The sequence below is a fragment of the Sapajus apella genome, unplaced genomic scaffold, assembly GCF_009761245.1.
Source record: "Sapajus apella isolate SASKATOON/1434 unplaced genomic scaffold, GSC_monkey_1.0 scaffold14, whole genome shotgun sequence".
Lineage (NCBI taxonomy): Eukaryota > Metazoa > Chordata > Mammalia > Primates > Cebidae > Sapajus > Sapajus apella.
Genome location: NW_022436954.1, coordinates 6,401,545 through 6,417,776, shown reverse-complemented (window position 1 = coordinate 6,417,776; position 16,232 = coordinate 6,401,545). Strand labels below are relative to the sequence as shown.

At 49.0% G+C, this 16,232-nt stretch overlaps 1 protein-coding gene across 17 annotated transcripts; it reads right to left on the bottom strand.

Moving 5' to 3' along the window:
• Window positions 1–624: 624 nt before the first annotated feature.
• SF1 (splicing factor 1) lies at window positions 625–15,285 on the bottom strand. Of its 17 annotated transcripts, none has more exons than XM_032282927.1 (14): window positions 14,047–14,201; window positions 12,552–12,680; window positions 9,502–9,577; window positions 6,338–6,490; window positions 6,052–6,141; window positions 5,522–5,705; window positions 5,319–5,434; window positions 5,116–5,223; window positions 4,143–4,323; window positions 3,604–3,881; window positions 3,231–3,290; window positions 2,939–3,118; window positions 1,985–2,189; window positions 625–1,553 (listed from the first exon to the last, which is right to left on the bottom strand). In XM_032282927.1, exons 2-14 carry the CDS (start codon window positions 12,631–12,633, stop codon window positions 1,518–1,520), a joined length of 1,749 nt encoding a protein of 582 aa, XP_032138818.1. In that variant the 5' UTR covers window positions 12,634–12,680; window positions 14,047–14,201; the 3' UTR covers window positions 625–1,517. The 17 variants fall into 17 exon arrangements, with proteins under 17 accessions (XP_032138818.1, XP_032138814.1, XP_032138823.1 ...); XM_032282923.1 differs by having other exon boundaries at window positions 3,608–3,881; XM_032282931.1 differs by lacking the exon at window positions 14,047–14,201 and adding an exon at window positions 14,422–14,903 and having other exon boundaries at window positions 626–1,553; window positions 3,608–3,881.
• Window positions 15,286–16,232: the final 947 nt, after the last annotated feature.

Below are 16,232 nucleotides of genomic sequence, written 5' to 3'. Positions count from 1 at the left end.
ACTGCCAAAGACATGAAAAAAGCAGAACTAAAAGAAGACCCTTTGCAAAGTGCTTGCGAAGCACAAGGTGGGGCACTTTATCCTGCCCCCCACCCCACCCCCAAAGCCTACAGTGCTGGCAAGCTGCAAGTCACCAGCAGAGAAGGAAAAAGCCACTTGGCGGTTTTAATTTTAGCTGCTCTGTGCCTGACAGGCAGGATTAGTTGGCTTGACCTTTAGTGTTGATGCCTCCCCAGGCCCAGGCCTTAGTCAGGTGGCAGCTTGCAGGCACAGATCACCACTGGAGCTCATCAAACATGGGGGTCCTAGCCCCAGGACAAGGCCTTCAAAGGACAGAGACTAGAGAGATGAGCGGTGACCACGAAGGGCGAAATTGGTTTCCAGTCATGTAACTAGTCACCAAGGGGAGACTATGGAGCCACCCACACACTCAGCTGCCACCACCAAAGCCACACACACGAGGCAGGTGGTGGGCTTCCCTAATTACGACCCACAGTCTCACCCCCGGGCCAGGTGCTGAACAAAAGTTAAGACAACTTTGGTGCTGCTGGTAGAGGAAATTTATATGAAAAGAAAAAGCAGGGGATGGGGGAGCGGCATTAAAATAGAAAATAAAGAAGCAGACCCAGAAAACCACACTGCTCTTTTATTCAATGGAACATCCCCGCTTTAACGAAGTGTTGAATCTAACACCGAAAAAAAAAGCCCAGAGAAATTTCTGCAGATAAACCAGTGAAGAGAACGCGCAGTATACATTATTGTCAACATAATCACTCCATGGAGAGGGAAGCGGGAGGAAAAAGGAAGGAGAATGAACAGGGGGCTGAAACTCCTAGACGCTGCAAAACATTCAGATGTTTGGGATTAAAATAAAACATAAAAGGAAGCCTTCCAGGAAGGAGAGGACCAAATGGAATCTGAGACAGCTGAGGTGGTCAAGGGGCATGGGAAGAACTCAAGGCTGGCAGGAGAGCCCGAGGGAGCTCAGGCTGGCCCACCCACTGCTGGCAGGAACGCCAGGACGGATGGGAAACCCAGAACCTGGAGATGAACCTGCCCTCAGCCACTGTACAAGACTCCCTTGACAAGGGTGGCAGAGATTTAAAAGCCCCACACTTTAAACCAACATCTTTGGGGGTGGCTATGGCACCCTGAAAAACTTAGAACCAAAGAACCCCACGACCAGCTTGGCATGAATGGCTGAAGCCCATGCCCAAAACCATTTGCTCCCCTCTCCTTGGTAAGGGAAGAACTGGAGAGAAGGGAAAAGAATCTAATTGCAGTAGAAGACCGGGGAGAGCATCTCCTTGGACGGAGTCTGAAGAAAGGAAGAGATAAGGAAGTAACAAAGGAAAAAGAAAAAAATTAATAAAAATTTCACGATATGGAGCCAGCGTGTTCCGATTCCGTCCACAAAAATAACTCAGGCTGCTTTGCCGAACCATCCTGTCCACCAGGGGCGTTGCTGAGGCTGTCTGCCTGGAAGGGTCACCAATGGGCGCGGAAAGTCCTCACTCTCATGGCTCGGGCCATCGCCGCCGCGGGGAGGGATCCTGGCGGCCCGGTTTGGGGAGAGGCAAAGGGAGTTGGGTGAGGAGAGAAAGAAGACAAAGAAGACACTCGATGCTACGGGGTGCCAGGAGAGCCCACGCTGGCGCCCCTACTACCACTGCCCGTTCCCAAGCGAATCCTCAGTCGCTTGGCCCAGCCCTGTGCGTGCACACACACACATGCGTGCACACACAATCACATGCGTGCGTCCCAATGTCTGGCTCCATATGGTGAGGTTCGGCGTGTTTAAACGAGACCAATTCTCTCTATATATAATATATATTTTCTTAAAAAACAAGTCTAGTTCTGTGGTGGAGGCGGTGGGGGAGCTGGAGGCATCCCGAAGGGCGGCATGCCCGCCACCCCCATGCCCATCATGGTGACAAAGTTAGAAGGGTCCATGGGAGGCGGAGGAGGAGGGGGCGGGGCATACATCATGCCGGCGGAACCAGGCGGTGGAGGCGGCGGAGGGGGAGGGGCCCCAGGCGGCAGAGGCGGCTGGACCCCGGGGGGCAGGGGCACCATAGTGGGGTTGCCTTGCATCTGAGGGGCTCCTGGAGAAGCTGCGGCAGCCGCCTGCTGCTGTTGCCATGGCGGGATGGACCCTGTGCCAGCGCTCGTGGTGGTAGTCGTCGTATCTGGGGTGGTAAAGAAGCCCAAGGTCACACGCGCGGGGGCACACCGCGGCTGTCTGCGCTGCTGCCTTGGGATGGGGGCGAGGGGCGCCTGCTCCTTGCTTGGCATGCGGTACGGTGGTGGGGGGCGGGCAGGCGGGGCTGGTGATGGGAGTGGAGGGGTGGGCAGGACTACCCTGGGGTCAGCCTCGAGGTCTCTGGGCTTAACAGAGTAAGCCCTTTGTCACCAATGCCCCTGGAAGGGCTGAGGGGAAGGTACCAGACACAAAAACAGCTCTGATGTCCCTCCGCCCAGCCGCCGCCACCACCGAACGGCACATTCAACCTCAAGGCCACAGCTACTCTCTCCCCGCTGCCCAGTCCCACCTCTGCAGTCTCTCACCCCAATCACAGCCCTCGCCAGAGCAAGCATGCACCATCCCACTCGGGCCATATGCACCAGGCTTGGTCCAGCCAGCCGCTCACTCAGCCCGCGAGGAACTGGACTTCTGGCCCCCTACCTACAATAGCAGGCTCCCCTCCAGGCCCCCACGAACCTCTCCCCAGACACAACCACACCAAACATCAGCTCTCCTCTCCAAGATGCCCCTCCACCCCCCGGACCAGGAGGCCCTTTCTGTTTACAACCCCAGCAGAGCTCAGGGGCTCATCCCAAGGCACCTGCCTACTTGTGTGAGGTGTGAGGCTCTATAGTTCCTCTCAGGCCCACCCCCATCCCACCCACCCCCACAAGCCCAAAATATTCTACTCACTTTGCTGCCATGGCAAGGGGGTACTGGAAGCCATACTGCTGCTGGGCGGAGGGGGTGGCGGAGGCTGCTGCTGCTGCTGTTGCCATGGGGGAAGAGGACCAGAGGGAGGGGGCGGGGGCTGCCCACTGGGAGGCGGCGGCGGCGGCGGCATCATGCCCATAGGCGGCGGTGGCATCATACCTGCAGGTAAGTGTAGGCAAAGATGAGGCCTCAGGGAAAGGGGGGGATTTGGGCCAGAGTCCCCACGTGCCCAAGCATAGGTGAAGACCCATAGCCAGCAGCCAGCCATTACCTTTTCCTTGATGCAGGCGATAGACCCCAGAGCCCACAGGCGTACTTCCCAGGTACTGATCTTGATGGAAGGAAAGAGCAGGGACTTAGCAGGACATTGGAACAGGCCAGGGAAGCCACCCCTGTGATAACTTGAGTTGCTATCCTTACAGGAGTTCTGAAAACCATGCCTGTAAAAGGCAGTGTCTGTGCCTAGCTGACACAGAATCACTCCCTGTACCAGAATGGAGTCTTGCTCCTTCCAGAGCCATAACCCTGGCAAGTCAGGCAGACCCGGCACACTGCCGAGCCACTTGAGAGCTGCTTCTAGCTCAGTGACCTGATGTAACCCCCTGCTTATCCCAAAGCCCCAAGGTTTCTGGTCTGACACTTACTTACCCATTGGAGGAGGGCCATGGTGCCCAGGTGGGTGGGGGCCCTGGTTCATCGGAGGTGGCGGTGGCTGCATCCAAGGGGGTGGGGGTCCATTGGGGTTGTGCTGCATGGGATGTCCGCCATGCCCACCTGTCAGGCTGGGTAATGGGTGTGGGAAGCTGTGGGGGCCGCCTCCGGGCCCACCAGGACCACCTCCGTGCATGCCATGGTAAGGCCGACTCTCTGAAGGGCCAGAATTCATCCAGGGTGGGCGGCTCTGAGTGGTGGACATGAGAGACTATGTGAGAGCATTTCCAGCCAACGTCCGTGCTTGCGCCCCCTGGTGGCAACATTGTTCTTCCGGTCATGCCACAGGACCAGAACACAAAAACAAGGTCTTCCCAAAGTGAGAAGCCCCCAACTGGCCTGAGATCCCAGAAGAACAATGTTGCCATCCACATCCATCAATCTGCTCTACCCAAAGCACGTGGCCATAGCTCCCAGTCTCTGCAGAAGAGAATGGAGAAGCCAGACCAAGAGAACCAGCCCCCAGACTCACCGGTGGAGGTGGGTTGTTGGCGGGAGCAGCAGGACGAGGTGCGCTGGCCAAGGGTGTGGTGGCAGGCCCAGAGGTGGAGCCCACAGATGCTGGGACAGGCGCTTCACCCAGTTCAGCCATAAGGGACAAATATTCTTTATCCATCCGTGCTTTATCCTGAGCTGACTGGGGATCACCAGGCCTGAAGTGGGGTGGGGAAACACAGAGAAAGTGGAAAAACTCATTAGGGAAGCTTTTACCCTGAGGAACCCAACATACAGAAAGTGTTAAAGGATTCAATCATCAGATCATCGCATCTTTCTAACACCTTACTGAGCATGGGTCTCAATAGTCTCATCAGATCTTCAGTTTCATGCCCAGTTCTGCATCTGAGATTGCCAGAGCAGAGGCCCTGGGCGAAGAGCACAGGAGACCCTGAGCATCACTGAAACACAGGTTCTCTCAACTCAATTCCATCAAACTTCATTCCCAGTTTGAGGAAAGAAAATCTATTTAAGACTGGCCCAACTGCCAGAACGACCTTCCTAAACAAAAGCTTACATATTTGCCAGAGTAAAAAGGTGCTGGTATCCAGTGCTGACTTGCTACTGGTCAGAAAAAAATTTTTTTTTTTTTTTTAAGGGAGGGAGAATAGAGGCGACGGAGATAGAGAAACCATCTCCATCGTCTCTACCCCTAAGAAACAAGTCTTCTTGAACCAATTCTAAACAGCAAAAGCAGGGAATTTCCTCGAGCCCCAGTGAAAACATTTATACCCAAAATGGAAGCTTCCAGTTTTCTTGGGCTCAAGACAAACAAATAGGGATATCTATAGAGCCTATTTCTAATGATCCTGGGCTTTAAACGACACCATTACAGACCATGTTAACAAAAAGATGTTTCTCTTGGTCAGTAAGATTAACAACCATCTAATGTGCTAACAGAGTTGTGCACATCTCAGGCTACCAGGAAATCACAAGAGCCAGACCCTCACCTTTGGAATTTGCAGTCTGAAGCGATGTGCCCAGCCCCTCCACACTTGGTACACACTGTGGTGTTGGTAATGCTGCGGGTCTCTGAACTCTGCCAGGGTCTTAAGATCCTATTAAAGGAACAAGAGATCAACATAAGGGGACAATCTCTACTTCCATAGGTACTTCAGGTCTCTACACTCTGTCCTTTAAACTGATCACATACCTGTTGTCGTCTTCCCGAAGGGTCCCATTCAAGCGAGCCAACTCCCGAAGCTGCATCTTCCGTAGATCATTCTGGTCTTCCGGGGTCTCGATACCCTGCTTCAAGATGTTTCTTATCTAGTGAAGATACAGTGGAGAGTTAAGTGCTTAGGGCCTTCACCTAGGTTTTCGGCAAGAGGCTTCCTTTCTGGGCTCACCACTCACCTGTTCCACTGCCTTTTTGACATTCTCCATTGTATTGGCGGTGACCAGGGCATGAAGTGGCTCATCTTCTCCGGGCAACATCTGGCCATCTTTGCGCCCAACCTTCCCTTCTTTCACAGATCCTTTCCCCCGGATCATAATCTTGGCATTGCACTCCTTCTCTATGTTCTTTAGGGTGTTTCCTCTATCAGAGACAGAAATGACTGCGTTTATACCTGACAAGGTCACAATCAAAGAGGGAACAGAGGCTAGGCCAATTTGGCACTGGTGGAAAACTACAAGGGCAGAGAATCAGATTTTCCGACCAAGAGCTCCATGAACTCTATTACGGTCAGCTACAATAAACCTGAGGATTTGACTTTTCCGCCCTAGTGAGAAGACATTTTCTCCCAGAAAGACATAATTCAGCCAAAATGGATGTCCTACCAAAAAGGGGGAAAGTAAGCCAATAGTACCCAATTAGGCACAAAACAGACACATCTCAGAGGCTCTAAAAAGGAATTCTGTATCCCAGACTAAGAGTTACTCACCTGGGCCCAATGAGCAGCCCCACAAAGTTGATTTCTGGGTACTCATCTTGTGGAATCATGACTTTATCACTCACACGTGTTGCTGGAGGTCTAAGAAAGAAAAGTCTGTCACTGCACATTTCTAGAGGATGACAAAGCCAGGAGCTCTTCTAAAACTAACAATTGGTACCATGCACTAATTATGGGTGATTTGGGGCAAGAAGTACGTAGTACCAGTATTGTCCATCCCAGATCACCCATGATCTGTATGTGTCCTCATCCCAGATGATCTAACCCCCCGGCTTACTTGTAATCTGCAGGTGGCTTAAAATCTGGGTTGAGTGCAACCATCTCAGTGATGAGGTTGTGCCGCTCCTCTTCCAGCTTTTTGCGGGTGCGGAACTCTCGGGTGTTAAGCCGCTTCCCCTCGCTATTGTAGATGGGCTCAGGGGAAGGGGACCTGTGGGAAACACACTCCCGTTTACTATTCTGCCCCAACTTCTCTCATTCCCAAATGGACTATAACAAGTCTTTCCCAGCCCCTCTGCCTCTCAGACCCTAATACAACACTGTTCGGAGGAACCGACCATAACGTGTGCTACTCAAGATCGTGTGGAATGGGGAGATGGAAGCTGGCTTAACATTAGGGGTCTGAGGTGTGCGTAAGAAAGGAAAAAAAACAACAAAAAAAAGATTTCTGCATCTAGAAGTGATGAGAGGAAAAATGTCTATCCTTTGGGGGGAAATCTTTGGATTCTAAGTGGCAAGGACAGTATCATCCCCTGGAGTCTTCTTGCCAAATATGGATTTTCTTCCATTTGAAAAAAGTTACAATATCCCAACTTTACGAACCACAGAAACCCCAAGTTTAGGCAAAATGTTAACTCTTGGAGAGCTCATGCCCTATAAGGAAGAGCTTCTGTTCCCCTAACACATCGTATGGATGGGCTCTTTAACCCAATGCAAATGGGACTGAAGGCTACTGCAGCTACTTGGCCCCCACAATGGAGAGAGATGGTTCAAGGCTTCGTCTTTGCTTTTCCTTCAATGGCCTGGCTGGCTGTGTCCAAGGCCCAGGAGACAACCTGTTTTCTGGCTGTTCGAGGTTGGGGAGTCTGAGTAGAGAAAAATGTTAAAGTGCTAAAGCAGCTTCTGTGAGAGGCTGCAAATGCAGATTTGGTCAAATACTTGTCTAGGGTCTGAACCTGCAAACAGCAAGGGGAAAACCTATGATTCTCCACCAGAGTTTACAAGTCCAGAAAGCAGATTTTCTCTCTCTCATTTTTTTTAAGGAGTAAAATGCTGTTGCTACAAGTAAAAAAAATATAATGATAAAATGGTCAGTTTACCAAGCTGGATTTTGCAGTAATAAAAAAGAGAGGTTACACTCCTAGAATTTTGAGTTAAGATTACAAAAAGGACCATAGCTTGATATTCTGAATGTAAATTTAGTAGCAGCTGCAAGAAGGGAAGAGACCATGTGCATCAGGTTATTAAAAAAACATCCTGAAAGTAGTCAAGACTCCTATACCCTTGGTTTAGTTGAGAGAACCTTGCCTAGTTGGAGAGCAAGGACTGAACTCGGCTGCTCCCACTGTCTTCAGCCTAAAGGGAACCATGTCACACCACGTTACACACACGATGGAATAAAAGGTCAGGTTTGTTCATGGCTAATGACGGCTAAATGACACCTCCGTTTCTAGCATTTGTATAAACTGTTAGCACAATCCAGCAATGGTGAACAAAAGCAAACATACCCCAGCTCATTAGACTACCATCTTATACATTAAGTCTACAAGAAAGTTTTAAACATATTTTACTGTGCAAGTTAAGCAACATCAAAATAACAATAAACTGGCTTAATTGATACAACACCTTTTTAAGAAATTATCTTAATTAAGAAAACCCATGCATTTCCCTCCAACCTGGGCTCATAAGCAAAACCAATCAGGCATTAGGGCCTCTTTCAAAACTGAATACAAGGGAGGAAAAAGCCTGCTCTGGTTTCATTTCTAACATGCTTGACATTTCTAATCCCCACCCCATAGCTGTCTTGAATTAAGCATTCTTGGCTAGTTACAAAAACAAGTCTTACCAGGACCCAGTTGGCCATGTGAAGGCCTCACAACAGTTTAACCTCTTCCCAAATTGCAGAAATGAAAGGCAAAAGCTAGTATTCTAGAGGTTAGACTGGCCCGACTTCTTCACCTCCAATAGGCATCGGCTAGATCAACTAAATTCTAATCCCAGTTATCCAGGAAGCAAAGAAGGTTAAAAATTCAACCTTTGGAGGAATTGACTGGTAACCTGTAGACATATTATTAAAGGGAAAAAGGCCAAAAAGGCACTAAACAGTTGTGGTCTATGACCTACAATGTAAATTTTTTAAAAAAATCTTCAAAAAGAAATGAAACACAATACAACCCTACAACCAAAATCTATCTATAGGTAAAATATAGCAAATTTAGTAAGTCAAGGTAAAGAGTCAATATGGAGAAAAAAGGAAGTTAATGTTTCCTGGCAAAGGGCGGAAGAAAGATGCACGAGTGACTTCTAAAGCCATGACATCATCTTCCTGATTTAATAAGCTATTAACTGGGTAACAAAAACCAAAAACACTACTTTTTAAAGCAAAGTCTTTTCAACTATGCCATATGCACTAACAGAAAATTGAGAGGGAGACTTACTGCCCTTCTAATTAAATGACCAATTTTAGCTGTTCAATCAGCTAATAAAATTCCAGTTTAAAAAGTTCATCTCCCCCACACAAATTATTTTTCTGAGGTGAGAGAAACAGCAAACTGAAATGACATGACCACAGCTGTTTGAGGCCCACGCTCCCTTTAAGGAAAAAAAAAAGTAATTTAGGTTTGGTAGCTTGCCTTCCCAAAATAGGTGAGAATATTCTGGCCCCTCCCAACACCCCCAAGGCAATGGCCAAGGCTGAAAGTTAACTGGCAGTGAAGGAAGTTGGTTAGAAATCTCATCTGATTTTGAAGCCACCTCAAAACCATGAGCAGGAAGACTGTAGCAATGAGCTGACCAGAGTTTCTGGGTTGCTCAAGTTCAGTGATGCTCAAAAATATTCTTAGTCCCTGCACCGTGTACCTGTGAGAAAAACTCTATGCCCTGGGCTTTCACCCAAAGCAGGTACCGAAAAGGCAGGTTAATGGGCCACCTCACTGTCCCTAAGAGTGGGTAAATCAGGTTAAGATCTACATGCTTACCAATTGGAAACCAGTTGTCCATTTTCCTGTAACTTTTTATTCTCCCAACATTTAAGTTTTATTCCAACTTTCTAACTGTTGACTGACCATACGTATTTCTAATTAAACCTTAATCCCCAAAATGGTCAGAGTACAGTCGTCTTACTAGGATTTTATTGAACTGACACAACATGTTGCCACCAGTAAAACGTATTGAGAAAAAGGTAAAAGCGTTACTGTCAGCTGGTTAAAACTGTTTCCCAACCTGTCCTCAGGGTTAGGGGGGATGCCCAGGTCTCCTGTGCGCAGTTTACGAGTCAGGTCTTCTATCTGCAGTTGCACTGGAAGAAACCAGGTTAGGAAAGAAAAAAAAGGATGGAAAAAAGACAATGTTACCAAAAAACATCTCAAATCTCAACAACAAGCATGAAGAACTCGGAGACTTTGAAAGGGACGATTGATCAGTGAACACATTGAAGCAAAAACCCCAAACCACCTATCGGCAGGACTCCTTTTACATCTATAGGTTTTTTTCACTTCAAAATGGTTATCACTTAAGGAAGCAAACAGTTTGTTGGAAGAGGGGTTAGCAATAAAGACTGTTCACTAAGGCTAACATCAAAGCAATTATAGGAGGTGTTTCACCTCTTCCTCCCCACCAAGGCTTGCTTACAATTGGTACCCAGAACCAAAAACCATGTTATGTCACCAATACCTGTTTGCCATCAAATTACTTGAGGGCAAGAATTGAGGTTTTCTTCATTGAATATTAAACATAGCCCAAAATGAGACCCAATTAACATGGGACAAGGAAAAATACCAATTTAGCAAAGATCATTTTCATCAATACCACACTTAAAATTCCTCAAATAAGACATTTAATAACAAAATTCAACACCTTATAAAAATTTGTACATACTCTTTCTGTACAACCAGACCTGTATTAGGTAAGGGTCTCCCAATACCTGCAGCTTTTATTCAATTATATTAAATATTTATTCAAATATTAAATGACAAACCACATATCTTAATAAACCAGTAACCATAAAGTGCTAAGAATTTGTTTTCAGGCTTGCTTTTTTTCATATGGGAAGCAAGTGTGTAGAAGATGGAATGTGTGGATCAATGACAATGTATATGGCCCTCGGGCCTTGACCAATGAGGCTGTGCATGAAAAAGAGAGATGAGGGTTTCACAAAAGTTGCCAGTGACTCCAGGAAAATGTTACACGGCTGATTTTCCAAGACAATGGGAACTGCAGAACCAGAGCAGCTTTCTTCAACGTGCAGAATAACCACCTGTTCCTTACCTTTGCAGCATCTGAGAATTTTGAGCAGGCATCTCTATTAAGGGCAAGTGTTACTAGGTTGGGTTAAAATTGAGCTGGCTCCGAGACAGAATTAATGCATCCCTAACCAGATATATACAACTTTAAATACATTCACAGGGCTACACCACACCCATACACTGAAACTCTGAAGAAATGAAAACTCACTATTATCAAAAGATACTGGCTGGGCGCAGTGGCTCATGCCTGTAATCCCAGCACTTTGGGAGGCCGAGGCGGGCAGACCACGGGGTCAGGAGATGGAGACCATCCTGGCCAACATGGTGAAACCCTATCACTACTAAAAATACAAAAAAATTAGCTGGGCAGGGTGGCACGCACCTGTAGTCCCCTCTACTCGGGAGGCTGAGGCAGGAGAATCACTTGAACCTGGGAGGGGGAGGTTGCGCTACTACACTCCAGCTTGGCGAAAGAGCGGGACTGTGTCTCAAAAGACAAAAAAAGATATCGAGGGCATTCTGGACAAAACAGTATGTACTGCACGAGACAGATTAGTAAGACACATGGCTCCCCAAGCTCCTTTATGCCTGAAAAGCTCTGACTTTGCAGTTGAGTATTAAGCTAAACAAGCTCCAGGTGAAAGTCACCTTCACTGACAGGTGGGGTGGGTGTCCCTTTTTAACTGAACTATGGAGATGTGGGGCCTTATCTAAATAAAAACCGTCATTCTCTTCTGTGGAGACCTACACCTCTGCTTTGATTCTATCTATTTTGACTATAGCTCTAAATAGCCCTTAGGACTCAGCGAATTAACTAGCCCTCCAAAGAAAAGAGAAATGGAGTTGTAAAGAATTGATGCTCTTCCCATTTTCTAAGTATGCTTGTGTTCTTGGGATATCACTCTACTAGGGACATTTCACGAGGTTGTAAAGACCCAGACTGGTCTAAAATGAGACAAAAGGGAATGGGTGGGAGTAGACAGGAACAGTAGGGAAAGAACAAGTATTAGTAGTACCATGAAAGGAGACAGACAATTCCAACGCCTCAAAATTCTCAGCAGTCTAAAAAACAGGAAATTAAGACCCTCAGGAGTAATAACATGCTGGCCTTAAAGCTTTTTGGTTGTGAAGGCTACAGCCTCATAGGCTTAGGAGGTCTTTACCCAAATTTCCTCCAAATGGGATGTTTATTTGGTTAGTAGAAAATGTTTTTATCAAGTGAACTTTTTTGAGACAGCTGCACAGGTATATAAAAGCAAAACTTGCATTAAAAAAAAATTTTTTTTAAATGCAATTTTGAGGTTAATTTCAATTCCACTGTGGAGAGTCATTCTTAATTCTCAAAAGTTCCCAGCAGAGAAAACCTTTTATCCTAGCACTTCATTCCACATCCACGCAGTAATATCACTTTTCCAGCAGAGTTCTCTAAGAGTAAATACAAGAGCCTTCATTTTAAGACAGCTCTCCATAGACCAAACCAGAAAAGATGTTGAAGGGAAGGTTAAATTCTTAAATTCAAGAAAATAAAAAGGGGTGAACTGTAAACACACTTTCAGAACCACTTTGTCAGTTTTTTTTTCCTTTCAGAAAGTACCTATAAAAAGTAAGAGACCACATTTTAGGGGGAGGAATATGAAATTATGGTGAAAGGCCATGCTGTGAAAAGTACGTGGTTTACAATACCTGCGGTGTTCTCCACTGGGGCCTGTCCAGAGAGGCAGATGACACTCACCTCATCAACTGGCAATGAACAGCAGCTGAAAACGGTGGGCTGCTGGAATGGGGACTATTCTTACTCTTAAGTGAGTCCCTACCTTCCTGACACTCCTGGAGAACACTGCAGTTACGAACAGATCGAAACAAGGAGCTGCAAATGCAGAACTCACTGGGCAAAAACTGACAGAATATACCAAAGTCTTGAAAGTATCTTATCTCAAAAAAGATAATAACTACAATTGAAAACTTTCAAGAAATGCAGAATAAACCGTAACATCTCAAAGTGTATTCGGATGCAGAACGTATATTTACCTATGTAAGCTCTTTCTTGTTCTCGAGTAAGTCCAGGGGGAATAACTGTAGGCATTCCCGGAATCACCGTCTTTTGTTCCATTGTGTCTTGGTTCCAGCGGCTCCTCTTCCGCTTCTTACTTGGGAAGTCTAAAGGCAGAGACAAAGTCCCATCAGGTGTAAATATCAACAGAGTATCAACAAACAGTTAAGGATATTTAAGGTACTATGCAGAAACTCAGCAGATTGTGAAACTGAAAGCCTAACCTAAAATTTAAATAGCAAAACAAAACAAAAAAAAACAAAACAAAAAACCCAGAAACCTGAGAGGTCAGAGATTTAAAACTCAAGGCCACTACAAGGGTACCTCGTCCTGGGTCAGGCAAGTTAACATTTCACATTATTAATTTTTGTATAGAAAACTGTCAAATACATAAACATGGTAATCTTAGGCACAGAGCTGCAGAGAGCGTTAGATATATACTACATTACTCCTGAGAGCTCTGAAAGCCCCAGGGAAGACACAAATACACTGAAGAATCATAGGTTTGTAAAGCAGTCTTGAGGGGACTGGGGGCTCCTCCCACCTCCACTCTCGGAGTCACCTTTCAAGAGGCCGGACCACAGCTAAACCCAGTTACACACTACTAAGTGGGAAAAGCCCACCAATTCTTCAACAAGATCACCTTTGTCTTCGTAAGTTTAGCCAAAATCAGCATTCAATTTTCCTGGCCAGTTGGACACTCAGGGTCTGAACTCTTAAAACAATCTATCAAAAATTCAACAAACAAGAACCTATACAATAGCAGCCAAATCCTCCTTCCCCCATAAATAGGCAGAAACTCCCTACATTTTTACAAAAAAAAAAGTGCTATTACCCAAAGGGTACAGAGTCAGACGAAAAAGCTTTTTTAAAACAATGTGACGGGTGCCAGTCAGACTGAGACCTAAGGATACTGAGGGGAGATTTTAAAAACCTAGAGTTCCTCCCCAAAAGAGACCAAGATAGATCAGACCGGACCAGCACCTAAAGCCTTCCAACCTCTCCGGAGTGAAAACCCTGCCTTGTTGTACCAGTTACTCTTGGTAACTTTCCCATTCTGGCTCCTCAAGGGCACAAGGGAGCCGCTGCACGTTATCAGATGGGGCTTTCACGCCCTCCTGGCATTCGCACCCAGCACCTTGTCCTGTGCAAAACACCCGCCACCCCTCTTCCCACACCAGCGGACTGGAGGACGACATGGGGCCCCCAGCTTTCAAAGCAGGGACGCACAACCCGCCCACCTTACTGCGTCTGCGCACAGCGCGCCGCCCGCCCTCCCTGCCCTCCCCCAATAGCGCGCGTGCGCAACCGAGGCCCTTGAACCAGGCCGCGCGCGCCCTGGGGCGCCTCCGCCCGGGCCTCCCGTGCGCGCGCGCCTCTGCCGCGTGCAGCCGCCGTCGCCGCCGCCGCGCGCCCCTTAGGCGGCCGGGCCCGTCCGCGCGACGCCTCTCGCGCTCTCTCGGCCCGACTCACCTCCTCCGCCGCCGGCCGGGCCCGGCTGCTGGTCCTTACGCGGCGGCTGGGGTGGCGGCGGCTGCGGCGGCGACACGCGCTGGTAGAGCGGCGGCGGAGGGAGCGGCTGCGGCGGCGGATACGAGGCGCCGGGGGACGGTGGCGGTGGAGGCGGCGGCGGCTGCTGGGGAGGCGGAGGGGGCGGCGGCGGAGGCGGCGGCGGCAGCGCCGCGAAGGGGAAGGCCGCAGTCAGGGCCCCCATCGAGCCCACGGGCGGGGGCGGCGGCGGCCCGGGAGCCAGCAGCCCCGCCCCAGGCCCGGGTGCAGGCGGAGGCCCGGGCTCGAAGCCCCCTTTGGGCCCAGGAAGCGAGGGGAGCCCGGGGGGGCCCAGCTTACCCAGCGGCGTGGCGTTCGCTCCGGTCGCCATGGCGCCCCCGGGGACCGGCACCGGCGGCTGCTTTTCCTCGGCGACGGCTTCTCCTTCGCAAGCCTCCCGGGGGGAGGGGACCCGACTGCGCTGCCGTAGCGCGCGGAGCCCGTCCTCTCACGCGGCGGGCGCGGCGGCGCGAGACGCACAAAGAGGGAGGAGAGAGGGCGCCGCGGGGGCGGGACGAGGGCGGCGGGGCCGGGGCCTGGATTGGGCCGGGCCGAGGCGAAGGGTCGAAATCGGCGGCCTCCGATTGGCGGAGCCTCGGTCCTTCTGGATGCGCGCTGGGATTGGCCGAACCGTTATGCCTGGCGAGGAAATGGCGGCGGAGTCCGGTGGGCTGGGAGGTGTCGCAGCGCGCACCTCATTTGTTACTGCGCGAACTGAGCTCCGAGTCCAGAAAGGAGGGGATAGGGTGGGGCGAACTCTGTGACGGATCGGCGACGAGCTCTCTCATTGGCTGCGGTTGTGGAGTCAATCAATCTCGCGTGTGTCGTAATGTCGCGGGATTGGTTGTCGCTGGTTCCAGCCTTTTTCTACTCCCCTCCCCCAGGGGGAAGTTTCTCCGGGATTAAGCGAGAAGTCGCGGCGGAAAAGGCCCGGCCGGAACGAGATTTATGGCGGAGGGAAGGCTAGACCTGGGAGTGTGCATGCGTAGATGGGGCAAACCCGCCTATCCGCCCCTCTCTACCACAGACCGTCGGGTCCAGCACGGAAGCTCTAAGTGACGTCAATATTTGTTCCCATGGTAACGCGGAACCTGGGGCGGGAGTAAGGGAGGGGCTGGCGCTCGCCGGAAAACCGGCTCTGTTGACGCTGTGGGTAAAAAGACTTCCTGGCTGGGCGCGTTAGGTCACGCCTGTTATCCCAGCACTTCGGGAGGCCGAGGCGGGCGGATCACGAGGTCAGGAGATCGAGACCATCCTGGCCAACGTGGTGAAACCCTACCTCAACTGAAAATACAAAAAATTAGCCGGGCGTGGTGGTGCGTGCCTGTAGTTCCAACTACTCAGGAGGCTGAGGCAGGAGAATAGCTTGAAAACGGAAGTTTCAGTGAGCCGGGATCGCCCCAGTGCACTCCAGCCTAGCGATAGAGCGAGACTGTGTCTCAAAAAAAAGACTTCCTGTTTTTTTTGAAAAAAATTAAAAGTGACCCAAAAAGCTGTGAATAGAGAAGACTTGTTGAAGGATTCAAAACAGTATTTTAACTGATGCAACGACATATAATCTTAGATGAAAGACAACACTCTTTGTGTAGTTTGCAAGTAAAAAAGACAACATAAGGTAGTCAATTCAAAAATTACAAATATACACTTCTATTGGAATCCCAGCGGAGTTCAGAAGATTTAAATGATCTTAAAATCAAACAAAACAATAACTGCTACAATAGTGGGAAAACTTGTAAGCAAAACTGAGCAGGAGCTTGCCTATCCTGATGATAAACCTAGTATTAGTATATATGAAACACAATAGGCTAGCACGGTGGCTCACACCTGTAATACCAGCACTTTGGGAAGCTAGGGTGGGCGGATCACATGACGTCAGGAGTTCGAGATCGGCCTGGCCAACATGATGAAACCGCGTCTTTACTAAAAATACAAAAATTAGCCAGGCGTAGTTGTAGGTGCCTGTAATCCTAGCTACTCGGGAGATTGAGAAAGCAGAATTGCTTGAACCTGAGAGGTGGAGGTGCCGTGAACCGAGATCGCCCTGCTGCACTTCGGCTTGGGCAACAGAGCAAGACTCTGTAAAAAACAACAAAAAAACCCCACAATAATAA

What these genes read in the sequence shown, in the direction of transcription:
- SF1 (XM_032282928.1), bottom strand. Translation starts at nt 14,452, where the DNA reads ATGGCGACCGGAGCGAACGCCACGCCGCTGGGTAAGCTGGGCCCCCCC. An exon ending in GGGCTGCTCATTGGGCCCAG is followed by an intron (nt 5,706 to 6,051) that starts GTGAGTAACTCT and finishes TGTCTCTGATAG; the next exon opens with AGGAAACACCCTAAAGAACA. An exon ending in TCAAAAAGGCAGTGGAACAG is followed by an intron (nt 5,435 to 5,521) that starts GTGAGTGGTGAG and finishes TATCTTCACTAG; the next exon opens with ATAAGAAACATCTTGAAGCA.